At 54.9% G+C, this 27713-nt stretch overlaps 2 protein-coding genes across 15 annotated transcripts; both read left to right on the top strand.

Annotated features, from left to right (window-relative positions):
• On the top strand, positions 1-7401 carry TOR1AIP2 (torsin 1A interacting protein 2). Of its 3 annotated transcripts, none has more exons than XM_004943215.5 (6): positions 1-127; positions 541-735; positions 2521-2835; positions 2983-3303; positions 3696-3860; positions 4543-7401. In XM_004943215.5, exons 2-6 carry the CDS (start codon positions 702-704, stop codon positions 5301-5303), a joined length of 1596 nt encoding a protein of 531 aa, XP_004943272.2. In that variant the 5' UTR covers positions 1-127; positions 541-701; the 3' UTR covers positions 5304-7401. The 3 variants fall into 3 exon arrangements, with proteins under 3 accessions (XP_004943272.2, XP_422262.3, XP_025008997.2); XM_422262.8 differs by having other exon boundaries at positions 3696-3794; XM_025153229.3 differs by lacking the exon at positions 541-735.
• On the top strand, positions 6678-27702 carry ADAMTSL2L (ADAMTS like 2-like). Of its 12 annotated transcripts, none has more exons than XM_025153225.3 (18): positions 6678-9621; positions 13999-14141; positions 15437-15512; positions 16002-16104; positions 17018-17163; positions 17708-17831; positions 19118-19198; positions 19368-19543; positions 19801-20215; positions 20695-21115; positions 21605-21711; positions 22262-22391; positions 22741-22954; positions 23195-23350; positions 24291-24461; positions 26111-26287; positions 26914-27058; positions 27169-27702. In XM_025153225.3, exons 1-18 carry the CDS (start codon positions 9547-9549, stop codon positions 27285-27287), a joined length of 2979 nt encoding a protein of 992 aa, XP_025008993.2. In that variant the 5' UTR covers positions 6678-9546; the 3' UTR covers positions 27288-27702. The 12 variants fall into 12 exon arrangements, 11 of the variants coding, with proteins under 11 accessions (XP_025008993.2, XP_422263.7, XP_025008995.2 ...); XM_422263.8 differs by having other exon boundaries at positions 22265-22391; XM_025153227.3 differs by having other exon boundaries at positions 14004-14141.
• The last annotated feature ends 11 nt before the right edge of the window (positions 27703-27713 follow it).

The following is a 27713-nucleotide window of genomic DNA, read 5'->3' on the forward strand; positions in this document are numbered from 1 at the left end:
AGAGGATTCAGAGTGTTTTCAGGGAAAGGATTCTCCAGCCAGCCCCAGAGCAAGGGCGAGCCCCAGGGCCATTGCTGGCCGCCTTGCTGCTTCTAGTCGCCTCCCTGCCTGGCTCCAGCCCTGCCTGGTAAGTGTCCGAAGGCACGTCATCTTTGTGCTTCCTTATTCTGCGAGCGGAACAGCACAGGGAGGGGAGGGACAGGAACCAGGCTGAGAGAGCCACACCGTACCCACGCACTCCTAATTCTTGCAGTTAGCAAGAAAACCGAGCTACAGAGGCAGCCCAGGGGGGGAAAGGTGCCCTTCCAGCTGGGAACTGAGATCTTTGGTCTGTGTGAACTCATCTCTGTCAGGGAAAGTTTCTAATGAGTTTTCCACGCTGCCTGTCACTGGTTGGCTGGCAGGCATTGCACACTGTGAGTTCATGGCATACCGTAACGGTTACATGCGCTCGTTTTCCTGCAACGAAATTAACTTTGAGGGGAGGGAGGAGCCTCCCCTTCCACCATGAATCACTGCGGCTGTGTTTGCACTTATCAGGTCTACGGGCATTCAGCTGCAGTTCCTGAGGCCGAGGAGGGATGGTGGCCCTGCCAGGGGTAGGACTTGGTCAGCCACCCCAGCAGGGGGGAGACGAGTCCCTGTACAAGCAAGGGAGAAAGTGAAGCAAAACAGTGCTGGGACTCCAGGGGAGAAAAGAAATGGAAGAGAATTCAAGTGTGGGTCTGCCCGGAGGTAAGTGAACTCTATGCTTGCTCCACCTCCTGGGAAAATCCCACTGCAAAAGGACTTCAACACTAACAAGGGAAAGGGAAACCGAAAAAAGCTAAGAAAAATCCACTCTTCTCCAGGCAACATAGTAGCAGATTGCTTTCAGTTTTGTATTCCTATCAGCATCAGGATTAGGCTTTGTGTTTGGAATGCAGCTCAAGAAGGGCTGAAGACAGAGCTTCAGGCTGGGAGAGCTTTCTTCCTGGTATCCCAGTGCTTCGTCATGGGAAATAGCTTTGTAATGCAGCGTGCAGAGAGAGGAACACCTCTGGGCCAGCAGCCAATTATACGTGTAATCGGGTAGAGCAGCTCCCACTGTCACTGCCGTGCACAGTAGGTGGCAGTGACAGAGTCACTTCCCTTGGGTTACCAATCAAGGAGGAGGGAGTTCTGCTGCACAAAGGTATCTTAAATGCACCTGCAGAAGGAAGTTCAGGGTTCACAACAAATATGCTTCCAGTGAAGAAGCGAGTCTTCACGAGGTTGTATCTACCAGGTAGGAATGAGATGGTTCAGCTCGAGTGCAGGATCCAAACTCTGCACAACCCAGAAGCCTAAAATTGATAGGCCTTAAATAATAAGACAGTTTTCCATCACCTAGGGATGTAAAACCTACAGAGGAGGCAGGGCAAGGTGCATTTGTACCCAACTTGAATAGCAGGATACTTCTAGGTTCCTTGCATTTCAGTTCCTACCATGCACTTCCATTCTCAGGTATTTTTTCTTGCACTGGAGCATTACAGTGATACCTCGATGCTATCTATAATCTAGGGTTGGCTTCCAAGGCAGCTATTACATGGACACCACCATAATTGCTATGGCCAGTGTTCAACAACAGCCTCAGAAATGCTTTGAGTCTATTATCTTAGTTTACTAGCCTAGGAAAACCACTCTCTGGGGAGGAAGTGGTAACATACCCTCCCTGTAACGAAGGGACTGCCACCCCCCATAGAATGGTGTACCCCAGGTCTGCCTAGGATAGACATAACTTTCAGCATAGCAGCCTCTAGAGCGCTGTGTTGTTTTTCTTTAACCACAATCCACAGGTGAAAAACACCGATAACAAACCAGTGTTTTGACTACTGCTGAACAGTGCTTGTACAGGCTCAAGGTTTTCTCTTTCTCCCAACGAGTAGGCTGAGATGAACCCCAAATTGGCTGATTGGGATATTCCATGCACGACAATGTCATGCTGAGCAATACGACCGGGGTACAGGAAGAAAAAGGTGGGATGGGGTTGATTTCCAAAGTAGAGATTGCCTGGAGACTCTCTGGTCTTGTAGGAGAGTGAGTGATTGCCTTTGCATCACCTGGGACCTCCAGTCCCCTTCCTTCACTTATCTGAGTGTCTCAATCTCAACCCACGTGTATTCTGACTTTTGGTTACCCCTGGTGTTCAGCTGCATCAAGGCCAACCCACCACACACTGCTGGTAAGATCTGAGCGTGAAAAGTGTTTCAAGTTACTGGTGTTGAACAGATCAAAGGACAGACAGAGGATTGCATCTCTGTAAGTGACTGCTCGTTGTGTGGCTACCACTGCAGCCAAAACAATAGAGTACACTGTGTAAACGTAAGGCAGTGTGATTTGCTGGTGATGATGGCTGGCCATGGTACGTTCTCCTCCATAGCAGCTTGTGTGGATGTTTCTGCAATGCAAGAACTGGGAGTTTTAGAGGGTGGTAGTAAAGCACTAGATGTTCTTATCCCCTGCATGGCTAACTGAGCCCGTGAACTCTGATCCTAACAGCTGGGCCAGCCCAAGAGGAGGTGGAGAGCACAGCCAAGCATCCTGTACACCAAGAACCTCCCCAAGAGTCTCCTGAGCACCGAGTGACAAGCACGTGGCCTGAGACCTCCTGCAGACCACAGGAGGACTCTTCAGTGTGTAAGCCACCAGCTGCTCATGGGGGAGAGGAGACTCTGACAGAGTTAGATAGCCCCACAGTGGAGTCTCCTCAGGACACTCAGGTTCCTCAGGAAACTGAATTATCACTGGAAGAATCTGGGGAGACAAAAGATGACACGTCAGAAAGACCTCGGGAAGAAAATGACTTGGACAGAGGTGAGTCTCTCCCCATCTGTGTGTACTTCATTTCCAAAATGCTGATAAACTGGGCCTTTCCCTAGAGGAGGCAGAACAGGAGAAAAGGTACGTGGTTCTTACACTGAAAGAAACTAAGCAGGGGTCTGTGAATTTCACTCCTTACAGCCAGGCTGGTGCAAAATGCAATGCATTGTGCAGGACACGGCCACGGCCTCCAGGAAGCACAGGAGGACCAGGAGACAAGCAGGCAACCTGAAAGCTCCAACACAGCAGAGGAAGATGCTTCATCAAGAAGCAAGTCATTGAGCTCTGGCAGTGAAATGACACGTTCAGATCTGAATGCCCCACAAGATGTCACCGAGGGCCTCTTGGCACGGGAGAGCACCAGTGCTCCTCTCCTAGAGCAGGAGGCAGGAGAGCACATAGAGCAAGTGACACTGCAGAGTGACTCCTCGGGCACGTTAAGGAGCAGACATGGGACTAAAGGTGAGCTGGTGGTTGCACACTGCTGCTACTTTGTTGTGCACATGCCTTTGCTTTGCTTAGGTGCTGGAATACAGTGAGATTCCTAGTGCCTGCTGCCAGTTCTTTTGGAGTCAAGCAAGGAAGAAGGTGTTTGCTCCTTAGCACAAAGTTAACTGGCTCCTCTTTGTCTCTTTCTCCTTCGGCTTCTGTTCTCTTCAAAAGCGTGAAACCGTGCTGAATCTTTCTTCTTTCCCTGCCCCAAAAGCAGAGAGAGACAAGGCTTCTCAAAGCAGCATTAGCTTTAACTCTTTCCCACAGCTGGGAGCTCCAGGATGATTTGTTGCATTTCTCATAACTGCCCAACTGAGCTGTTCTCTCAGCAGCAAGTAGAAAATGTATTTCTCTCACTGTAGGACATGCAGCCCCACAGCCAGAGGCTCAGCACTGCTTGCAGAACATCACTGCTCAGAACACAGAACAGGAGAAACCTAAAGAGTCCCTCTTAGTGAAAGGTGAGGAAAAGGAGCTTCCCTTGTGCATTACTCATCGACCAGAAGGCCCCGATCCTCCAGGAACAAGTAATGAAGCACATTTAATTTTTCTTCTCTCTCATCACCCTTCACAGTCTTTTCTGAAGGTTTGAGGGAACCATTGCTCAGTAGGCACTACAGACTTGGGGGAAACAGGCCACAAATAAAGAAAGCAATCCGTGCCCTTAAAGAGAAGCCCAGCTTGACCCATCCTGTACCATACATTTCTCCTGGCAGGAAGAGACCCTGGGAACACCAACAGCATCTGAACCCCACTGTTCTCCTTTCTGGACAACAGGGGTAGCCCTTGTTCACCCAGCATAGCTAGGAGGAGGGCAGCAAACACAATAGCTTAGCTGGGTCAGCCACCCCCATGAGTGGAGGCAGGTGCTCCAAACGGTCACGAACCTTAAAGCAAACAGATGAGGTGGGGTAAGAGAAGAAAGTTCGTGGGCTGCTGTAATTTCAGGTGGTGTTTCGCATTGAAACCGGGAAGCTGCAGCCTTGCCCTCGTCTCTGGAGCTGTAGCCCCAGCAGGTGGTGTGAAGGAGCTTGGGTTCTATGGTATGGAGCAAACGGTTTCTTCCCTATCCCTGGGACCCCAGAGAGCACCAACCAGAGCCATTATCCTATCGTAGCAGGGAGGGTCAAGGAAGATAGAAAGAGCGGGTTGCCACGGGTCGCTTGGGCCTGACTTCTGTTCCCTGTTCATCTTTTCCCTGTTGAGCAGGACTCGTCCTTCTGGGCCTCGTATTTCTTGGCTTCTGCATATTCTGCTTCGGCAACCCAACCGCCAAGTCCCAGCCAGCCCCCAGGAACCCCACGGTGGAGGCCTTCCTGTCCCAGTTCAACCAGCTGCAGGACAGGTTTCCAGGGCAGAGTCCCGACCTGTGGCTTCGCAGTCGCAAGTTCCTGCAGAAGCACCTCAACGCATCCCGGCACACGCAGCCGGCCATCATCATCTTCACAGCTGCCCGCAAAGGCGAGCGGACCTTGCGATGCCTTAGCACCCACGTAGCTGACAGCTATTCAGCCGCCCTGCGTGCCAGCACAGCGCACATCGATGGCGAGGATAAATCCGGGCTCCAGAGCGACCAGGCCAAGCTGGAGGTGGACTCAGAGCTCAGCTCGGCTTTCCAGGCTGGGGACCGTGCTGCGGTGATACACCGCTTCGAGCTGCTGCCAGCGGGTGCCACCCTCATCTTCTACAAGTACTGTGACCACGAGAGCGCTGCTTTCAAGGATGTGGCCCTGCTGCTGACCGTGCTGCTGGAGGAGGAGATGCTGGAGACCCACATCAGACTCCAACAGGTGGAAGAGAGGGTTCGTGACTTCCTCTGGGCCAAGTTCACCAGTGCCAGCGCTCCCAGCTCCTATGACCACATGGACTCTGACAAACTGAGCGGGCTGTGGAGCCGCATCTCCCACCTGGTCCTACCCATCCACCCAGTGCAGAACATCGAGAAGGGGGGCTGCCACACCAAACCCTAGGGGCACAGGCTGCCACAGCCCCGGGAAGGGTTGGAAAGCCAGCCTCGGGGCAGGTGGAGACACAAATGAATGAGGAACTCACTTTGTTTAACACCAGTGCTGCTTCTCTACAGTTTTTATCCTGTACCTTCCCGGAAGAGTTCGACAGGTACAAAGCAATCCAGGCCTCCTGGCCAACTGGAGGTAATAACAGACTGTATGCTTCCTTCGGACAGGTGGGAATAGCTGATATTTTAGACTGCTAATTGCACAGGAGCACATTACAATGTAGGGAGACGGGAGGGAAAAACCGTACGCTGCAGGACGTAGAACAAAGCAAGGTGAAACTCACTAAACCCAACATCTGGAAGTCGTGCCTCAAAAAGAAAATAGGTTTGCTACTCAAGAGCTTGACCAGCCAGTCCCGACACAGCTCCACCGACTGATTTACACCCAAAGACCGGATCCGAAATTCGGAACGTGCAAACAAATCCGCAACCCAGAAATTCCTCAAACATCAGTGACAAAAAATGTTAAGCTATCAGCACTTAAACACTACACAGAACGGGGAATCCCAGGGAGTGGCCATTCTGAAAGCAGAGAACAGGGAAACACAAAACACTTTGTTGTCACTCTGATGGTGTGCAGCCCCAAGGCAAAGGAATGAATACTATGGTTTAACTTAATGCTACCTCTTAGAAAGTTCACTCTTGATCCGCTTACCACCACGAGGCTACAAGAATCAATCAGGGCTGATGCGTCAGCTTCGGTCCTATGTGATTCCTCTTCACCCAGATCTGATGGAAGCCACCAGAAGTGTTTCTACATCACCTGCCTGCACAGAGGGAGCCCTCAGGGTCAGGACATGAGCAAACTGACAAAACACCTCCAGGAGCCATTCCATGGCTTTTCCGGGTGTCCTGGAAAAGAATCCTTCATGGAGATTGAGAGTGTTTGCAGCCCAGCAGTTCCCTGCCTTGCTTTGCCTTGTCCTGCCTGCCTCTCCCCAGCTAACTTGTATTGATGAATGTAGATGATAACACTGATACTTATTTCAAGCCACGCGAGGCAGCACACCAGGTCCTTGCCCACCAAAGGTACATTTGCCTTCCTGCCACGCAGGTGGTGCTCTGGCTAACGTTAGAGCAACAAGGAGCAGAGCTGATGCTAAGTGGTAAAGAATAAAACCTCTGGCATTAACACCCCGAATCCTTAACTAAACAGGGTGGATTCTTACCGTGCCTCCTCTTCTGCACCCCGGGAAGAGAAATCCAGGTCCCGTGCAGTCTACTGTGCTCCTACACACTGAATCGCTGCAGGAGCGTTGGGGCAGAGCTGCTAACTCAGGGAACACCTGGGGGCAGGCACAGGTTGAAGTATTTATAATAACCCAGCAGCCAGCCCCAGGTGTCAGCCCCTTGTGCCTACAGTCACTCCTGCTGGAGAAGGAGCAGCTGGAGCAAAGCATGTCTTGTTTCTGTATGGACAGCAGAGACCGAAGCCTTGCAGAGGCAGAGACTACACCTGAGCAAGACACAAATCAAGAACAGCATGCTGTTTTTACAAGCAGTCCACCCAAGTGCTCCAGATCCCCGTGCTGGCCTATGGTGCCTTGCTGATCTGCTCCAGGGCTGGCTCAGCCATTCACAGAGTGCCTGAAATCACCACCTGACTCTTCTGTCCTCCCGCCGCGTGCCCTGCCTCTCCTGGGAGATCTGTGGCCATTGACGTGAGGGAAGGGACAAAGAGGAGGAAGAGGAGAAGGATGCAGTTTGAACCAAAGAGCAGACATTTGATTTCTTTACGATGCCGGTCACGTGAAGACGACATCCAGGAGAGCTGCAGCACTTTCCCCACTGCCCCACACTTACTGACGTTTATCCCCTATGGCCTACAGGGAGCCGAGTTACCCTTGCAGTTAGCCAAGGATGAGACATGAAGCATCCTGTTGCAGAGGTTTTAACCACGCCAAACACAGCTGGACGTGCTACAGCCCAGCATCAGCAGAGCAGCTCCAGGCCTGGTTTTGTACAAGATACAGGCAAGATGCTGGGTGCTTCCTCCTCTCCCTCCTTTTTATTGTTATCCACTACTTTGATAATAAAAAACAGTTACTGTTCTTCATGGTTAAGTATTGGCACTGATGTAGGAACTGGTGAAGCATTAATCGTGTCCATATTTATAGAGGAACCAGTATTTTAAAGTTATCTCACTATCAGTTTTATCCACCACGTGCATAATGACAGTCAGGGTATGCAAAGGCAGCTTCATGCTGCTTGGGCACCTCGCTGCGAGCATCATCCAGCAAAGCTGTTCTTAAAGACAAAACAAACCCCACCCTGCTTGCTTCTGAACCAAGACTTCTATTGAAAAACAAATGAGATTGCAAAAGAGAGCAGCAAAGTCTTCAAAGTGAGGCTGTGCCTTGCTGTACCCTGTTCTTTCCTCTAGCTTGTTTCATAAAGCAGAAGAGCTTATCGCGTCGGACAAAGGTTTATTTAGGTCACGTCTGTAATTCTGCAGACACAGTGAATGCTTTTCTCAATTGCATGGGACAGACATAGGCAGCTCTTTCAGCTAAGCCCATCACTAAGAACAGACCCATAAAGGGATGCTTCAGCTCAGCCCGGCTGCTAAATGCAACCCCAGCTGAAGCACGCTGGGCTTTGCAGAACACTCCATTGTAATACTGAAACTGAAACCCAACGGCAACAGAAACGTTTCAGAAACCAAACATTTCTCATCTCAACACTGTACTCGCGGGGGAAAAGATAAGTCTGTTCCACACGGTTTCACACCTCTGCATGTCTGCACATTAACGTTTGTGCTGAATTATCTTGCCCAGCCCTGGCCTCAACAGAGAGAGCCTTTTTGGCCTTGCCTCCGAATTCAGAAGTCTCCCAGAGCAGCCAAACTCCTGCTGGGCTGAGAGCAGCTCTGGCTGGAGGAGAGCACTGGTTTTGTATGTCCCCCCCCCCAGAGGCCGTGCTTGTTGTGGTGCATGTTCTCTGCATACAGAGAAGCGACCTTTGGTGCATACTGAGCAGGAGCCCCCTGCAAGCCCCCCCCATCCGCCTCCCTCCTGCACCCTACAGTCACTTTGGGTGTGTGGCAGTGCCAAGAGGTTGCAGGACACGAGGATCTGCATCTCCAGGGTGGGAGGTACCGGGTCTGTGCTTGCACTGAGCCCCATGCAAAGCGGGATGCAGCCGTGCTTCTTGAAGGGAAGCAGGGAAGGGTGGAAACTGCCCCTGCGGCACTGATTCCAGAGGGAAGGATGCGCCGCAACAAAGCGCTCAACGACTCTAAAAATTACCTTGAAGCTGCTCGGCTGAGGGGCAAAATCAGTTCTGGAAGTTCAGGCTGGACTGCACCTCCGAGCGGCACGTGCCTTTGCACTCACTAAAGCTGGAAGGCAGGATGAGAGGAGATGGACGGGCAGCGACCTCAGCCGTCCCAGCGCAGGGACAGAGCACAGCACTGAGCCGCCCCATCGCCGTCCTTCCCCCCGCTCTGCTCGGAGCTCAGCCTCAGCATCCGCCTCCGAGGAGAGGGTCGGCAGGTCCCTGGCGAGGGCACTCGAGAGCCGACGATCTTCAGAGCCGAAGCACAGCTTCCAAACCGGGGGTGGTCACGGCCCCCCAACCCGGCTCCGCTCCGGCGTATCCAAGAAGCGGCTTCTGGTCACGGCAGTCCCCGCACAGGAGCGGAGCCAGCCCACGCTTACAGCCCGAGCTGCTCCGCGGCAAAGGAGCTGAACCGCTGGAGCCGCTCACAGCAGCAGGAGGAAGGAGCGGTCGCCTCCCAGCTCAGAGCTCGGCTGCGGAGGGAAGCCTTGGATCACACGGGGCTCCTCCTCAAGGGAAGAAACGCCGGTCCTCCTTGCCAGAGGCACAGCGCGCTTGGACTCCCCTCGTCCGGAGCCCCTTAGGTCGGCTGCTGGGTCCCGAAGCGCAGCACCCCGAGGCGCGCCGCTCCCCGCCGGCAGCCCACACCGGAGCCCGGCCGAGGGGCGGGACGGGGCCGTGCCGCGGGGCTCCCCGCCTCCGGAGCTCGGAGCGCTGCCCCCCGCCGCCTCCCCTTTGTCCGCCGGCTCCCCCTCCTCCCTCCCCCGGCGGCCGCGGCTCCCGGCACGTTGTAAAGTCATTAACTCCCCCAGCCATGCCGGCCCGCGCCCCGCCGCCGGCTGCTCCTGCCCCGGCCGCTGGTGGGCCGCCGCGCCGCCTCCTCCGAGCGGCGGCAGCAGCGGCAGCAGCAGCGCGGCATGGCCGCTCCCCGCCGCCTCCTCCTCCTCCTTCTCCTCCTCCTCCTGAGCGCCGCCGCCCCCCTCGGCGCTAAGGTAAGCGCGGCCCTCGGGGCTGACCCTGCCCGGAACGGCGGCTCCGCGCCCGCCCCGCTGACAAAGGGCCGCGGTGACCCGGGGAGGCCGCCCGCCTGCAGCCAGCCCCGCCGTCGGGGGGGGGGAACGGCCGTTTAGGGCCGAAATGCGACTTTCCTCTCCTCCCACGGCCACAGGCGTAGGGTTAGGAGCCCGTTCCGGCCCTGCCCGCACGGCTTTTAGCACCGGGAACCCCCGGCTGGCAGGAGGGGTCTGAGCGATGGGCTGCTGCCCGCACAAAGCCGCGGCTGCGGTGCGCTCACACCATCAATTACCTGCTTTGCTGCTGGGAGGACGGAGGGGGGGGGAACGGCTTTTTGCTGCAGGAAGGGAGGCTGAGGTGAGACGGCAGGAGGAAATTCTTTGCTGAGAGCGGTGATGCCCTGGCACTGCTGCGCAGAGCTGTGCCGCCCCATCCCTGAGGTGCCCCGGGCCACGGATGGGCTGTGGGCAGCCTGAGCTGGGAGCAGCCAGGGGGTGCGCCCACCTGGGGGGTGGGTGATCTGTGGGGTCCCTCCCCCCCTCTGTGGTTCTGTGCACCCCAGCTTTGAGCAGCGCTGCCACCCGAGCTGCGGTTGCCTTTGGGTTGAAGCCCCGCTGTGCTGCTTGCACCTCGTTTCCAGCCTCACGCACACTCTGCCTGCTCTGCGTGCCCCATAAGCGGGGCTTCCCAGGGTCAGGCTGCCAGATGTGCACTCCTTCACCCCGCACGGAGCAGGCTGTGAAGGCAGCGGTCATTAAGGGATTAACCTGCTGTTGCTTTTGCTCTCTGCTTTTCTGCGGCACGCATGCAGAGAATGCCGTGGAGAGCCTCAGCCCCCAGATAAGCAAATTCCTCCCTGCTCCAAGCTCTCTGGCCTCGGTGCCTCTGCAAAAGCGGATGGTGGGGATCCCTCATGCACACCCCATCTTCCTTTCCTCTTTCCCTTCGCAGCAGTCCACCAGAGATCTGTTTTCTGGGGGGAGAGGAGGGGACGCAATTGCAAACTAACAGGGATTTGTTCTGTCTCTCCCTGGAAAGCCCTTCTAACCCCCGACACACACACAGGCTGTAATGAGCCCCAGCATTCAGTGCGCAGTGTGGGACACTGAGCCAATGACACACTAATTGCCGTTATTCCCAGCTTTCTGGGAAACCCATCGTAGCTTAGAGCTGAGCCGACACGCAGCAGAGAATCATTAGAGGGTTCATTTTCTCCCTTTCTGTCCTTCAGAAAGACCGCCTGGAAAACTGATAGGATGTCAGCCCGGGCCCTCCCTCCTTCTGCAGGGCTGAAGCAGTTGTTTGTGGCAGCCTTTGTCTGGCTCTGGTGGGGGGTAGAGGGGAAACAGCTGCTGAGCCTTTGGGTAGGCAGGAAAAGCTTTCAGCGGTGCTGGCTTAGAGACAGCGATATTGGACGCCCCTGGAAGAGCTCCCTGGCATCGCTGAAGGCTCTGCTCACCCCCGAGCATGGGGACGGGAGGGCAGCCCTCACCAGAGCACATGCACAGCCTCCCGTGTAGGTGTTGAGGCACAGGAACCCCGTGGTTAGCCTCAGAGAGGAAGAGCTGCAGCTGTACAGCCTGCGTGCCAAGCCACAAGTGCCTCCAGGGGAATTCTTGAGGAGAGCACCTGGCTGAGCTGCACAGTGGCCTGTCTTTTCTGCTGATGTGATTCCTAGCCCTTAACAGTTTCTCATCAGCTGAGGAGCTGTACCGGATCCTCCTCCCATGTCCAAGCCCAGGCAGAGCCAGCCTTACAGACCCTGGACCTACACCCACCTCCTGCCCTACAGTTTCTAGTCCGCTCCATGCGTGGTTCTGCAGCGTGGCACAGGTTTGAGCACTTCAGCATCTCCCACAGCCAGGAGAGTGCAGAGGTGTTGCCTTAAAGCCCCTTGGCTTCTCATTCTCCAAGGAACGGGGGGGATCTGCTTGGCCAGAAGCGACCCTTGAGGTCTGCCGAGGGGCTTGGGAAACCAAAGCTGGGAGCTTATCTAATCTGGAGTCCATCCCACAGGCCTTACTTTATTACCTGGCCATTTGGAAACTGCAAGTATTGCTAATTACGAACAAGAGCCGTTTGCCTGTCGTGGGTAGAGCAGATTTATTTCTGACAGCACAGCAAACTCAGCCCGGATTGGAACCGGCTGCCCCAGCTGCACATACCTGAGTCTCACCTCCACGTCTCCGGGCTGAGGACTCAGCTGCTGTCACACCGTGAGCCTGGCTGTGAAAGGCTGCAGCTCAGCACTGTCCTCGCTTACACAGATAAATAAGTGCTGCTGGGCAAGGGCTGGCAAGAGTGCTTGGTCATGGAAAACCTGAGAGCCGAATCAATCTATTTAATGCGGGATTGATTCCTCCAGCGCGGGGAGGAAGCGGGAACAGGGGCTTAACGGAGGCGGAGGAACACATTTCATTTGAGAACCGCTGTCGCTGCTGGAGCTGCAGCAGAGCCCACAGGGATGGAGTGGGGTAGAGGCTGGGGAAGGGCTGGGTAAATAACGCCAGCCCACACGCCTCCCCCTGGGCAGTCTGTGCACCCCACGCTGCTCCGTGGTTGCTCGGTCACGTGGGAAGGGGCCAGCTGTGATTGATGCCCCAGCTCCGGAGAGCCTGCTTTGCACTGAGCTCTTTGCACAGACAGATAAATCATTGTCCTCTCCTTGCCAGCAGCTGCGAAGGGCGCTTCCTCCGCAGGCCTGGAGATGCTTATCGCGGGGGTCAGGGGGAGATCTGGACTGAAAATACAGCCTTTCCTTTCTGTCTTTGTAACCGGGGGAGCTGCACAGCCAGCATTTCCACCTGCAGTCTGATCGCGTGCAGCCAGACAGAAATCGCCGTAGGACGCAGGTTGAAATGAGCATCTGGCAGCGGAGGGAAAGGTCTTGCTAACAATCTGCTTGTTTCTTTCGCGCTTCATTTTCCTCTGGAGCAGCTGAGCTGCTCGCCGCAGCGCTCTCTCTCTGTCAGAGAAGTCACATCCAGCCAGCACACCCACGTTGCAAGGAGTTTGGTCGCGCTGCTTTCGCCATCAGCTGTTGTAACCACAGAAGAGTAAAGCATCAGGTGGCGCGCTGCTTGCTTTGCAGCAGAGCAGGTTACCTTCAACACAGTCCGGCTGCGGTACGGTCACCCTGTGCTGAGTTCTAACCCCAAATCAGCAGCATCTCCTCAGCCCAGAGGATGCTGTCGGCAGATGCTATAGAAACAAATGCTCAGGCAGGAATTACACTGCGAGATGAAGAACGCTTTGGCTTTATCACACCCTAAAAGAGCGTCGAGCCAAGAGGCAGTCAACCAAAATAGTGAACCGAGCTCAGCAGACTGCTGAGCTTTCTTTCACATCCATCAATTACGTTTTGCAGAGCAGTTCTTCCCACCAGGGCTATCAGCACTGCCACGATCAGCAGGTTTTGCTAAGAGTAGCGCTGCTGCGGCCTCTCCGTGCCCTCAGCGTAACATAGAGATGCTACACAGACAATACACACCAATTATTTGTTCTCTGCTGCTGCTACTGATACCCCGTCAGCGTTTTCAGCTGGCTAAATCAATTCTAGCCACTGCCCCATGGTGAGCTCGTTGCTGCATTTAAGTCTCTGCTCGCAGCTGTGTTGCAGTTAACAGCTGATTTGCTCCTGCTCACAGTTTGCAGAAGTCCCTGGAGCCTTCAGGGCATCACACAGCAGGAAAAGCTTTGCAAGAAAAGATGTTGCTGTAACACATGCTCACTTACCTGCTGGGAATCTCAGAGGTGCAGCCAACAGCAGCCCGCTGCCGTGACCACATAGTGCTGGGAGAGCTCAGGTTTGCCAAATTTAAAGGGTTGGCCCCAGCAAAGCATGCTGGGGGAGGGAGAAAGTCCTCTGCTGAGCACGGAGAGGCCAGCAAAGCTGTGCTGAGACAGGCTGCCTGTGCCTGTGCCTGTGCGAGGCTCTGGTTCTGAAGCACTCTTGAAAATGACTTTTGTGACAGTCGCAGGGTGAGGAACTTGGACCTGAGCCGACTTATGCACAAAGAGGAGTTTCTTCCCTGTGATACAGCCCTGCCAAAGGACAGATGCATCCCTCCCCCCACCCCCCTTCCCCGCAGCCGGGCGCTGCAGCCTTCCTGCTGCTCCGTGCTGGCTGGCAGCTGGGGCTCTGGGCTGCTGGTGTGTCTGAGCTGGGCTGGCACTGAGCTCGCAGCTCGAGCTGCAGCCAGACTGAGTGCCACGCATGTCGTGCCCAGCAGCCCTATCTCCATGCTGCGAGATCCCCGAGGCATCCATCCATCCATCCATCCATCCATCCATCCATCCATCCTCTGGAGATAGGCCGCCGGGTTCCCCAGCTAACCGTCCTCTGTTTCTGTCAGGACAGTAGTGAGGCAGCAGGTGGAGATGGCCCCTGGGATGAAGAAGTTACCACGTGGTGGGGAGAGTGGAGCTCCTGGTCCACCTGCTCTCGATCCTGCGGGGGAGGCGTGATGTCCCGGGAGCGGCACTGCCTGCGGCAGCGGTGGGTCCCAGCGTGCACCCTCCGTGGTGCCCCAACCTCCATTGGTCCCTGACAGCCCCATTTGGCCCCTGCAGCTACTGCAGTCCTGTAACTGGTCACACGGGGTTTGTGGGGACCCAGCTGTTCCCTCCGGATCACCTCACCACGCCACCCAGCCCTCCTCACCAGGCACCTCGCCAGCCTGAGCCGCTAACAAGAGCCAGCATCGTACTGCACAGCACACCACAGGGGCTGCTCAGCCTCTTTCCCTTCTGCGTGACTGCACTCCTGAGGGCAGGGAGCTCAGACAAGGGCCCCCCCACCTGCTCTGCCTCCTCCAGAAGAGAATTTCTTTTATGTGGGCTGGTTGGCAGCGTAGTAAGGGTGCAGATGTGGTGACATGCCGTCCGTCTGGACACCGCCTCCCCACTAACGAGGCTTGCCAATGTCTCTGCCTCTGCTTGACATCAAACCCAGCCAGAAGGCTCCTGCAGCTTTCAGCAGGGCAGCTTAAGTGTGAGCCAGCCGTGCCCCGTGAAACAATTCTTGCTGGAGTCTGCGGGCTGCCCCTGCTTCAGCTGAAAGAGGTGGCAATTTGGAAGCCCTGTGATGTGAATTTAGGCTCTACCACCATTGTGTAAAGCGTTGCTCTGCAGGAGTAGCTGCGGCACATCTGAGCAGCCCAGCTTGAATGTGGCTCTTCATTACACAGTGAAGCTCCCATCTGTAACCTTGACCTTTCTCCCTGCATCTGCCCAGCTTTCAAGATTTGTTTTAGCTTTTGCATTAGTCAAGAACTTCAGCATCCCTTGGACAAATGCTGCTGGCCGCAGCTAAAGCATCACTTGCTGAGAAATCCCCGTGGTTTCTGTTCATCACCAAACCTCTCCTGCTCATCTTGAAAGGTGCTCAGTCCCCATGAGAGGCGCCACCTCTCTGCATGCCGCTCAGTGAATTCTGAAACCAACCCCCCAGCCCACTTCCAAATCGTAGGTGTTGCCATGGCAGTGGTGGATCATCAGGCCCTGTTGCCATTTTGTCACACCAGCCCTTTTGCAGCTCAGGGACGTCTGGGCACAGCCATGGAAATACTTCAGTTGTTTCCCATCCACTCAATCTGCCCTATAATGAGAGTAGCCTAAAACCATGCTTCCAAGCTAGAAGCACTGCAAATGCCTTTCAGAGGAGACGTTGACTAGCGTAGATCTTGAAAACCTTACTGTGATAAAATCCCACCCTGACTCCTCTATTATCCTTGATTTCTTAGTGCTTTGCAGGCCTCTAGCTTATTTCTGCTTTCACATTCTGCTTTGCAGGCTCCAGATGCCCCAGGGAACAAACAGCACCATGTGTGTTGGCCAAGCCAAGCACTACCAACTGTGCCAGCAGCAGGTGAGAACTGCTTCCAGCACTGACTGGCCTTCAGTGGGAGATGTGAGGTCCACACTCGGACCAGCAAGTGCAGGAGCAGCAGCAGTGAGGGTCTGGCAGAGGAGTGCAGACAGAGAGGCACAGTCCACTCCTGGGGCAGTTGCCAGCGTGCCTTTGGAAACATGGGAGTTGGGCTCTCCTCTCTGGGTCTGAAAGGTGGGGGAGAAAGATGTAAAACATCTTTGTTGCGGGGTGGGGGGAAGGAAGAAGTTTTTCCAGTATGCTCTTCCCTTTGCTGAAAGTAGCTTTTGCAGTACTGTTACATACAGCTGTCTGAGGCGATGGAAGCCTGGCCTTTCTGCCTGTATTACTGCACATCGGAGTCCATCGCTGATTCCTTCCAGGGTGGACAGGGCATTTTCATCCTCCAAGGATGCGGCGGGGCCAAGCAGCTGTCACAACCAGGGCTGCGACACAGGGAGCTTTTGATCACATTTATTCCCTCCATAGCCCTGCCCAGCCAACACAGCAAGCTTCAAACAACAGCAGTGCTCCAGTTTCAATGCCAAAGCCTTTGGGAAGCGGTACTACCACTGGATGCCCCTCTATCCAGGTGGGTTTTCACAGCTTCACGCAAAGGATCAGGGTGAGAAAACACCTGCAGGACTTTTCTCAGACACAGGAGGAGGACTGGGGGGCAAGGGATGGATGCTCCTGGCTGGTCCAGAAGTGCTTCCTCTATACTCCCTGCTTTGGAGAAATCATCCCCTTTCTTCACAGAGCCACCCCAGCCAGCCAGGCCTCTTCTCACACTGGCTTGGATCCTATGTCAGAAGGTGCCTGGCGAGCAGACATGGGGCACAGGCTTCTCTCAGGTGTCTTGGCTCACCAGCAGTCACCTCGGCAGAGTGGGCGCTCAGTCTGTGTGTGCCTCCTACCATCTCAGCCACCTCCGTCCCCCGGCGTGCTTCCCACTGGGATGGCGGTGGGTTATTCTGGACAGGATGTCCGTTCATTTCCTGCACGGAGGAGATAAATTGCTTCACACGGGTTGCCAGATGGCCCTCGAGGCCCAGATTCAGCTCCCCTGAGATATGACTGCCTTTCTGGACCTGCCTGTTTTTCCATTAGCTGCCAAGGGAACATAGAACATCTGCACCCCTAACTTACGTTGCTCAGCTGGAAGGGGTGCAGCTGGCCACAGCCCCACTGGCAATACCTCTCCTATGGGTCACACTTGCTCCTGTGTATTTATGCGTGGCCTGGGATCTGCTGATATGGATTCCCATATCTGGCACAGGGGATGGCACTGCAGAGGGGAGAGGTTTTGCCGTCAAGAAGCACTTCTATGTGTGGCCCCAGGTGCAGCCTCCTGCCACGATCCCTTTACTGCCACAAGGCCTGTAGCCTTGCAGTCTCACCTCCAGAAGCAAGAGCATGTAAGGTGATGTCAAACCAGCAGTGTGGATAAAGGCAAAGTCCCCTCCCTCACTGCCCATCACCTTGGTCTGCCTCTGTCCCTTCAGATGACTACACCAGCATCTCCAACAAGCCGTGTGACCTCCAGTGCACCACGCGGAATGGAGAGAGGCAGCTGATGGCCCGAGCCCAGGATGGTACCTCCTGCAAGGACAGGACCTACCAAGGGGTCTGCATCAATGGGAAGTGCGAGGTGAGGCTCTGGAAGGAAATAGTACAGAAACCAGGGGTATAAATGCCTCGTTGGACTGCTTAGTCATTGCGAAGCCGAGGATCCCAGCAGAGAAGTGAAACCAAGGCCTGGCAGGAGTGATTACATTCGCTTTTGAATGCCTGTGGGTTAGAGCAGAGCAGAGGGACTCACGCAAATGGAGTCAGATGTAGAACAGGGGTGAAGGATGTGTGTGTGTAGTGTTGGAGAGAGGTGTCTTCAAACCTCGAGTAGCCTGCCTGCCTTTGATGCAGCGTCTCCTGGAGGATGATGCTGTACATCGCTATTACAGTGAGAAGGACTGGCCAAAAGATGGGAGGCTGAATAAACAGAAGCAGACTTTCTGCATCTTATTTCCTGCACCTACACGTGCGACCCTGCCCCAGGCTCAGGGGCACAGTGCACGTGGCCACAAACCACCCCACACCCACGCGCCCAGAAGCTCACCTAAAGAATAAGGTAGCCTTACCTTGAAAAGACACCGTCCCCTAAGAGACACTCTTTGTTTTTGCTCTCTTCCTTGCAGCCAGTGGGGTGCGATGGGAGCCTGTATTCGGCCCGGACGATGGACAGATGCAGGGTGTGTGGAGGGGACGGCAGCACTTGTCACCGTGTCTCAGGCAGCTTCCGAAAGGCAGTCTCACAGATAGGTACTCCCTGCTACCGCAGTCCAGAGACTTCACCTGCTACTTCTTACCACCAAGTGGCACGAAGGGTGGCTGGCTTGAGTGAGGGTAGGAGTTTCCCAGCTGCTTGGTGGAAAAAGCTGAGGAGTGCCAACCTCTGCTTAAATACCGACATGTTATCCTTTTGGATTAATCGGAGGAGATGGGGTGTGATGTGCTGTAAATTAGGCCAGCGAGGTTTTCTTTCACGTCTTCGCCGCAGGAGGCAGCTGGGGATCTCTTTGTTCCTATTGATTTTGGCATCTCGCGCACCTCAGATGATGTGGAGAGGTCAATGAATCTTCTTTTATTCGTGCTAGGTGTTCACCGGAAGGTTAGGCTCCTCTGATGAGGGTCACAGCATTTGTTTCAGCCTGCACTTCTCCTCCAGCTTTCCCCAGTCCTGTGGCTGATGCAGCTGAGGGACAGTCCCTCTGAAACTGGGCTGAGATTAATGGTTCATCTCTTGCAACCTCATGGCCCGTTCCTCCACCAAGAGGGAACAGACCGTGGTATACTCATTAGTAATTAATTAACTGTGGTTTGAGGATGTTTTGGAACATCGTTTTACGCTGCTGTTGTTCCACCAGCCCACCTCATTCTCCACAGACGCTAGACCAGAGAAGTGTTCTGGCTCCTTTCCAGGCTGTGGTAATGCTGCTGACCTCTCTGGAAGCACACAGACGGTCTTGGCCTTCCATTCCAGGCCTCATAAAATCTTACAGGATGGGAAAAAAAAAAACAAAAAAACAACCAACAGACTTTCTAACGGGAAAGACAAGCTGGCAAACCCCCACAGCGTTAAGAGCCTTTTACTTCCCATCCATTTAAAGCTCAATCTTTATGCTCCTCTTGAGACAAGTGCTGTTGAGTCGGGAGCTGTGGGGACCGACAGGCTTCTCCCTGCACCCTCCAGCACCAGTGCTGATCAATAGTAAGCTTTTTATGTGCTCCTGCGAGGAAAAGCCTGACAGCACATTCATTCACGCACCTGCAGCCACACTGTTAAGCCCACGCCATTCCTTTCTGACTTCAAACCCAGCAGTGGTCAGACTGAGCCTTAGGGACCTTCAGTGGTCATTCGTAAAGGGATTTCAGAGGGGAGCTGGGATTAGAGCTCACAGCTTGGCGCAACGTGTTCGTGTCCTTAACATCCTGCTAGGGGTAGCGCTGCCCTCCTACACACACACCCATCCCACGAGATGCTTTGCCTACGAGCACTCTTCTGTTCCATCCTTGGAGTTTCTTCACCTCCTGTTCCTGCTCCTCAGGTTACGTGTTCATCACCAGCATCCCTGCCGGTGCCATGGACATCCTCATCATGGAACGCAGGAAGACAGAAAACATCCTGGGTAAGCAGGGGGTCGGGGGGGTGTGGAGGTCCCAGCTCAGCTGCCTGGGGGTGGGAGGACACCTGAGCTTTCCTCCTCCTGGGTAGCACAGGGTTTGCTTTCCTCGGTGTCAGCACAGCCTCAGCTCTGCACGGAGCATCACATTTGTCTCTTTTTTTTCCCTTCGAAGCACTCGCTGATGAATATGGGCATTTCTTCTTCAACGGCAACTCTGCCATTGACAACCCCCAGAACTTCAGGGTAGCTGGCACCGTCTTCAAGTACAGGCGGCCCTCGAGTCTGAATTCAGACGGCCTGGAGTATATCATAGCTCACGGGCCCACCAACCAGTCTCTGAATGCCATGGTATGTGAAGAGGTACTTTTAGCCCTTCCTGTCCTGCCCGTCCCAAAACTGTGAGCCTCCCTCAGACAGATTGCTTCCTAATTTTGTTCTCACACCAACCGTGTGGCTGAGGAAGTCAGATACTGCCTCATGGGGGTTCCTCTGGGGTTTAGAGGATGCTATCTTCTCTTAACATCTGTCACGAGGCGGATGCGGTTAGAAGAAATACATGCCCTTAGAATAAAAGAGGTTTTGTTTCCTCTCCCTGTTTCCTCCAGTACTATAACTTCAATGGGAAAATGCCACATATAACTTACGACTACACTGTACCACGGGCACCACCACCTCTCCGAACTGCAGCCCCTGCTGTAGACAGACCTCGTTATCATCACCCAGTAGAGGCCGGCCAGAGCCATCCTGTCCCAGCCAACTTCAGAGCTGCCAAGGACTCCAATGCCACCTGGCTTTCCCTGTCGCCAGATGACACCAACCAACGGCTTTCTCTAAAAGATAGGCATGAAGATTTAGGCTTTAGCCATCCACACTTCTTCCACACCAACTCCACCAGCCACCCTCGGGGCTGGGGCTGGGAGCAAGGTGAAGAAAAGGAGAATGACTTCCACTTAAGACAAGTCTACCACGCAAACGAAGAAGAGGAGGAAGCAGCAGCAGTTGGTGGAGAAACAGAATTGGGTTGGTTGCTTTGTTTTTCCTTTTCTCCCAAGCCTTAATTCATTGAAGAGGGACGCTGGGACATTCCACATTGGTTTGCTTGATATGTGGGGTGGCTTTTCCATCAGGCAGACGGGGAAAAAAGGACGGTTAATAGCAGGGGTGGAGACTGTCAGAGTGCAGCTGGTTGCTCCTTGTGGGAAGGGGAGCAAATCTGAGGTCTGTCTGGGAAAGCCAAACAGTTAAGGGGCAGGACTGGGAGTGAAGTGCACCTATGACATAGGTCTAAGCTTTAATGCAACTCCTGGGCCACGGGCAGGTGTGGGGATCTCACATGAGGCTGCTCAGGGTAGTTAAAGCCTGTTGATGCACCCTGATGGCAACTTAGAGTTTTGAAGCAAAACACTCAGTGTTTCTTTGCCTTACCAAATGCCACTAAACCCCATGCTGAAGAATAAGCCGTGCGAGGCAGTTAACGCATCCCAATATTCTTCCTCCAGCCCTCAAATTCAACCAGATTTCCATCAGCACGGCTGTACCCTACAGTATGAGGAGGTCTGAGCTGTTGGAGCACAGCCGCCTCGCATCCTCCAGGCTTCGTCTCTACAGGAGGCTGTGCCACCGGGACCCTCACCACGCTGCCTTCTGCAGGGAGCTGCAGTACCTGGCTGCCAGGCTGGCCCAGAGGAACACCACGGCAGGACTATGGGCTGAAACGGCTGCCCGGTGGCCACAGGGCCTCCACAAAGCGCCGTCTCGTAAGAACTCACTGGAGGACTTGAAGGTGGAGGTGTTTGCTGGGAGACAGGGGAAGGAGAGCAACTACAGCATGGTGACATCTGTGGAGAGCTCTCTGCTGGGTGCCAGCACAGCGGTGGACGTCAACCAGGCAGAGCCTCTGCGAGCCCCCGGCACTGAAAGGTGGCACTTCATTCCCTGGGCAAAACGGGAGCATGGTTGGCTGGGGAGGGAGGGTTGAACCAATCCTCTGGTGGTCTCACTGCTATCCTTGATGTCCCCATTTGCCAGTGATTCTCCATGGCGTCTGGTAGAGGTGCTTGAGTAACTGTGTGCCTTCCAAATAGCGTTTGGCGCAGCTCATGGTCCAACACAGAGCTTCTGGAACGTGTGCTGTGTTCCTTTGCCTCAGAGGGATCCATTTAAGTGTGTTCTGAGGGACCTGTGGGGCCGTGGCTGTTCACAGTCTTACTAGATGAATACAGGAGGTGGATGAAGGCTTCACACCCTGCTTATCAGTGGTGCCTCTTGCCCATGATGGGGGAGATAGGGACGGAGAAGAGAAACAATGAGCTTCTTCCCACTTCCAAAGAAAGAAAGGAGGGAATACAGCATATTTTATGTTCACAGCCATCTTACGTCTTTATTTCCTGCCTCCTCCTCTCTCCGCAGCAACGAGTTTGATGTGAGCCCCGTGGGCCACGATGACATCAGCTTGGCTGACATGTATCGGTGGAAGGTCTCAGCTTATGCCCCCTGCAGCTCCACCTGCACTTCGGGTAGGTAGAGACCCCGTGCTCAGTTCAAAGACTGCTTTTGTCCTGCTGACTTCTGTAGTTGGAATCCACTTGGCAGCCCCCAAGGAAGGAAAGCACTTTGCCATTTGGTTCCCTCCTTTTTGGGATCGAGAGAGGGCAGATGTGTTTTGGTGGGAAACCAGCACAGTTTCAAATTCCATCAGTCTTTGAGTGGCACCTTGAAGCTGCTGACTTCTGTAACGGTGGTGCAGTCAGACATCTCTGCAGTGTGTAGGGTGAGTTTTAGCATCAGTTTATATCAGAGTTGATGAGAGGTTTGTATGCCAATACTCAGAGCTCAGGGAGAGAAGCAGAGCTATTCAGAGCACGTGGCTGACTTCTGTCTGGAGGCTCTTATCAGTTCAAGCCTTTCCGAGGCAACCGATCACGTCAGGACCTTTTTGGCTACTGGCATTTTTAAATTGCAGGTAGGCTTTCAGAGGCAGTGAGTGCTCTTCAGTGATTTTCTAATAGCTGGGGGAGGCTTCTGGATCCGGTGGAGCCTGACCTAGACGAGGTCTTGGTTGTCCAGCAGGTATCAGTGCCTCCTATGCAATGTGTGTACGGTACGACGGAGTGGAAGTGGACGAAGCATACTGCGATGCCCTGACCCGACCAGAACCTACACATGAGTTTTGCACAGGCAGAGACTGCCAGCCTAGGTGAGTGGAAATGGCATCTGCTCCCCCTGGGGGATACAAGTCTTTGTAAGGATCGTTTCCTGCTCACGGTATGCAGCCATTTGTGGTCTGGAAGACATATTTAAACAGCTAAACCTGCATATCCTCACGTAAATGAGAAGAGGGAAGGAATTTTCTGTGTCTAAATTACCTGCTGAGCACGAAGTTGCTTTGCAAGACCACAGACCTACACCTGATGAGCAGATTCACAGCAGCAGTTGGCGGGTCAGGGAGTCTTAAGGCACGCGAACGCTCCCCAGCCACCCTCCATCCCCGGGTCCCTTACCTGGGTTTTGCTTTGTGTTTCCTCTCCTGGGGTCTGCTTGTGGAGGTGGGAAACAAGCCGGTGGAGTGAGTGCTCCAGGACCTGTGGCGAGGGCTACCAGTACCGCACCGTGCGCTGCTGGAAGATGCTGGCTCCAGGCTTCGACAGCTCTGTTTACGATGACCTCTGCGAGTCGGCTGGGCTGGCCAGGCCCATAGAGAGGAAAGCCTGCAAGAACAAGGCCTGCGGACCCCAGTGGGAGCTCTCGGAGTGGTCTGAGGTAGGCATCGGGGGAGCTTTGCATCCAAGGACAAGCTGGGGTCTGAAGGAAAAGGGCAGATGTTGGGTGCTTCCCTGTGGTGAGCGCTGAGGAAGCCCTGCCCAACTGCACACTCACCTTTACTCACTTTCTTCCTTCCTTGCTGGGGCCCTTCCTCTCACCACCAGTGCAGCAGGAAGAAAACACCTTTGCTTGTTCCTCTTCTGCTCTGCTTTGGAGTCCAACTCCGTGTCATTGCAGTGCTCGGCCCGATGTGGCACCCAGGGGACGATGAAGAGGGAGGTGCGCTGCTCGGTGGAGGCAGCCCTCTGCGATGAGTCCCAGAAGCCCAGCAGTGAGAAGGACTGCACAGGACCGCCCTGCGACCGCCGCTGGACCGCCTCAGACTGGGGCCCGGTGAGTGCAGAGGGGCTCCTCCTCCATGCCCCCGCTTCTGAGGGCACGGGGCTGGCGGGAGGGAGCAGATGGGCAGTCATGGTGCTGCTCACTGTTGGCTTTCCTCTGGCAGAAGCTAGAGAAATAGTGACAGTGTATGCTTTTGAGCCAGCAGTGTGCCCAGGTGGCCAAGAAGGCCAAGAAGGCTTCTATCAGCAACAGTGCAGCCAGCCAGGAGCAGGGAGGTCTCTGCTTCACTCAGCACTTGAGTTCTGTGTTCAGTTTTGGGCCCTTCACTAGAAAGGCACTGAGTTGCTGGAGCATGTCCAGAGAAGGGCAGCAGAGCTGTGCGGGGTGTGGGGCACAGCGTGATGGGGGCGGCTGAGGGGATGGGATGGGGCAGTGTGAAGAAGAGGGGCTCAGGGGAGACCTCATCGCTCTCTGTCACTGCATGAAAGGAGGCTGTGGTGAGGTGGGGTCGGCCTCTGCTCCCGGGTTAACAGCGATAGGATGGGACAGAATGGCCTCAAGTAGCACCAAGGGAGGGTCAGGTTGGGTGTGAGGAAACGTTGCTTCTCAGTAAGAGTGGCGAGGCACTGGCACAGGCTGCCCAGGGAGCGGTGGAGTCCAAAGGTCCTTAGAGGTACATCTGATCAGGGAGCTCCATTCTCCAGGTGCCAAGAGCTCCTCAAATTATCGAATGGAGCTCGTTCAGACCTAACTAGAACTTAGAACATAGAATCGTTAAGGTTGGAAATGATCTCTAAGATCATCTAGTGCAAGCATCAACCCATCATCCATGTCCACCAGGCCACATCCCCCACTGCCACATTTCCACGTTTCTCCAGCACCTCTAAGGACCCTTGGGATCAAGCACCACAGCCCCAGATCCAGGGCTCACGCTGCTGACCGTGGCCCCTCCACCCCCCTGGTGTGTCTCAATGCCCTTTATTCCTCCAAGTGCTCAGGTTCGTGTGGTGAGGGACGCATAAGCCGTTTCGTCGCCTGTCGCAACCTGGAGGGCAAGGTGATCTCTGACACGCAGTGTGACCCAGCTGCCAAGCCCCTGGCCGTCCATCCGTGTGGAGACAAGGACTGCCCTGCACACTGGGTGGAGCAGGAGTGGGACCAGGTAAAGCCAAGCCCAGCCCCCCATCCTCAGCCCTCCTTCCCACCACATCCCACGGGGGATGGTGGGCACTTGGCTCCCTTGGTGGAGCAAAGTTGGACAGTGTGACCACCAGCTGCAGAGCCGTACCCTCATCGTAGCTCCTTCCAAGAAGAGGGAAGAGGAAAATACCCCAGCTTGTCCCCACCATACCCCGGTCTGTGACACTTGTGGCCCTCTGACAGAGGTCACTGGGAAGGCAGCAGTGTCCTAAGGAAGTTCTCCTCCTCTCCCACTTCTGGCTCCCAGCTGGCAGTTGCAGGCACCTCAGCAGAGTCCCATCCAGAATCTGTGCTCACACCCCCAAGATTTTGGTCTCCCTGCTAAAGAGAAAGCCCTAGAAAAACCAACTGTGTCACCAGTTAACAGGAGCCAGAGGTAAACCCAGACCACAGCCCAGGTCCCTGCCCTGGCAGTCACCTGCAGCCCAAGAGCATCTACTTGCCCCAAATGCAAGGAACATAGCCCAGGGGCCCTCTTCTACTAAGCCAGCAATTGCTGCCAGCCTGCTTGTCCTCTGTTGCTGGAGGTGCTTTTATGAGCTTCCATTACAAGCTGGTCCAAATCCCAGAGCACCCAGGGAGAGCATCGTGACAAACGTGTGGGGTTTGGGCTTTGCCTTGTGAAGTCCTGAGAGAAACAGGCATTCACAGAGCACGAAGGAGGAGGGTTTCTAAGGAATCCTTTCTCTAGCCTTCCCAGCTGCTGACTGCGTTCAGTTGAGAGTCCCCCCAGGACAAGAAACGAGCAGAAATCACTTACAACTGGGGACCCACAGCAGTCCTGTAGCCCTTTCCTGCTCTGTCCTGTGGTGTGGGTCACACCGAATGCTGCAGTGCTGTTTGTGAGCTGTGCCTGAGTGATTACGCTCACCTGAAGGGCCAGCTGGGCTCCCCTCTTTTGCCTGTGCCAGCTTCTTTGCTGTGCTCTCTCAGCTGACCAGCTGCGGGTGAGCTGTTTGCAGGATGACTCAGGAGGGATGTGAGCCAGCTGTGCTGGCCCTGGCACTGTGAAGATGGGCACCAAGCAGTGAAATCTTGTGCTGATAAGTGCTGCCCGGGACACCATGGAACACAGCTAGAATCAGATTCTGCCTCCCACTGCCCGCTTCTCTCAGCGTTGTCCTGAGAGGTCGATCCCTCCCATCTCTGCCTGCATAGCTTTGGGCTGAGCTCGGGTACTTGTCCGTGAGCATCTCCTGCAGTGCACCAGTTTGGTCCCCTGGAGCCCTCACAGAGCTTGTCAGTGCTCCAAGATGTAGATTACTGCACAAACACGCTACGCGGTCTTTTAGGACGTAGAGATACATAAAATAAGACAGAAGCAGCCTCTTACAGTCTTACCTTGGCTACTCCAGGTCCCCTGTGGGAGCTGCTCTCAGGCCAGCCAGGCTCGATTCAGCATCCTCCGTGCTGGTTGAACACATAACCATCTCCTGTCCCTGCTGCAGAGGAATTCAGCTCCCTTGCAGGCACCCCTTGCTCCCGTGACCTGGGCAGCACTACCTCCATCAGCCTGGTGTTAGCACATACATTCAGCCCCTGGCTTCTGAGCGGGATGCCACTTCACCTGAAGCTCTGCAGCGGAGCAGCAGTTTATGTTCTCTTTCCCAGTGTGATGCCAGCTGTGGACGAGGGACGAAGACCCGGGTTGTCCTGTGTGCAGGGCTGGAGAACGGGGTGTACAGGGAGTACCCTGAGAAGCGCTGCGAGGCTGGGCAGAAGCCTGAGGAGCAAGCTGCCTGCTTCATGAGGCCATGCTCAACCTGGTTCACTACCTCCTGGTCTCAGGTACGGCTCAGTGTGGCAGGGGAGCAGGAGAAGAGCTGACCCTGTGTGGTGGAACGTGACCTGCAGTGAGGATTTCCAGCAGTTCGGTCTGCTGAGGGCTCCGTTGGGTCTGGATGGGACCACGAGCTCTGCTTTTTAGCAGACCAGGCAGCAAAAGGAGGCACTGGCACACAGCAGGTGCAGAAAACCTTAGAGCTCGTGGATTATTGCCTCAGGCAAAAGCATGCACCACACTGCAGGTGATGCAGTCACGTCTCCTCCTCTGCCAGGAGCTGATGTTCTGTCCTCTTGCTTGCTTTAGTTAGCATTTAGTGAATAGGAGGGGAGGCGAAGCTGCCATTCTGTCCATCTTCTAAAACAGCACCAGCATTCAAAGCAAAACCAACTCTGAGCTGCATTAAAAAGCAGAAAGCAGCCTCCCCCTGCCCCAGCTTCGAGAGGCTCTCCTCAAGCAACCAGAGGGGAGCCTGAGTTTGGGGTTAGCGTCAGATCTGACCCAAAGCTCCTCGAGGGCATTCTCCAAAGCACAGACCGTGAGGTCTTCAGTGGAAGAAAGAGCTCGGGACCCGTAGCTCAATAGAAACCCACCTCTCATGCTCTCTCCCCTCTCCCTCGACCCCCGACAGTGCAGCAAGACATGCGGTGCTGGTGTGCGGCTGCGCGAGGTGAAGTGCTACCAGGGGGAAGCGCTGGCCCAGGGCTGTGACCCCGCTTCCAAACCAGAGGGCAGGCAGACCTGTCAGCTCCAGCCGTGCCCCACGGAGGCCCCAGGTGAGACCGGGAGGGCAGGGAGGAGGAGGAGCCCTGGGAACCCTCCAGCTCTCAGCCTGGGGAAGCGTGTCTGCTTTGTAACCCCCTCTTTGGTTGCTTCTGCTCCCCAGAAGAAGACTGTGAAGACAAAGCGACGGCCAACTGCGTGCTTGTGCTGAAGGTGAAGCTGTGCTCTCACTGGTACTACAGGAAGGCTTGCTGCCGGTCGTGTCGCCTCAAGTCACCGTGACTGCTGCCAGGCTGGAGTTCCCTTCCAAGTTCAGGGGCATGAGCCCCCCTGAGCCAGACTTTACCACCCGAAGCCACCTCACTTGGCTTGGCCGCGGAGCCAGTCCCTGTAGACCAGCAAGAAAGGACTCCTAGGACTTAGTCATCACCGTTCCCTCTCCACCAAGAGGACTTTACTGAAGACAAACCACCAGTTCCTAGAAAGCTACTGAGAAGTGAGTTGGGAGAGCCTGTCCCCGCTGTCAGTCGTCTCCGGAGAGCTCTGCTTGGAGGCGGTGGGGCACAGAGCCGGCCCGCAGCAGGGCACGGCCCGCAGCCACCCTGTCCTGCCCTGCAGATTGTTCTGCTACGTGGGCAATATCCAAACGCAGCCAAAAAAAAACTCTTGTGTCACAATAAAGAGCTAAACTGTCAAAGTGTGTTTTTG

This window comes from Gallus gallus, chromosome 8 (assembly GCF_016699485.2).
Source record: "Gallus gallus isolate bGalGal1 chromosome 8, bGalGal1.mat.broiler.GRCg7b, whole genome shotgun sequence".
Taxonomy (NCBI): Eukaryota; Metazoa; Chordata; class Aves; order Galliformes; family Phasianidae; genus Gallus; species Gallus gallus.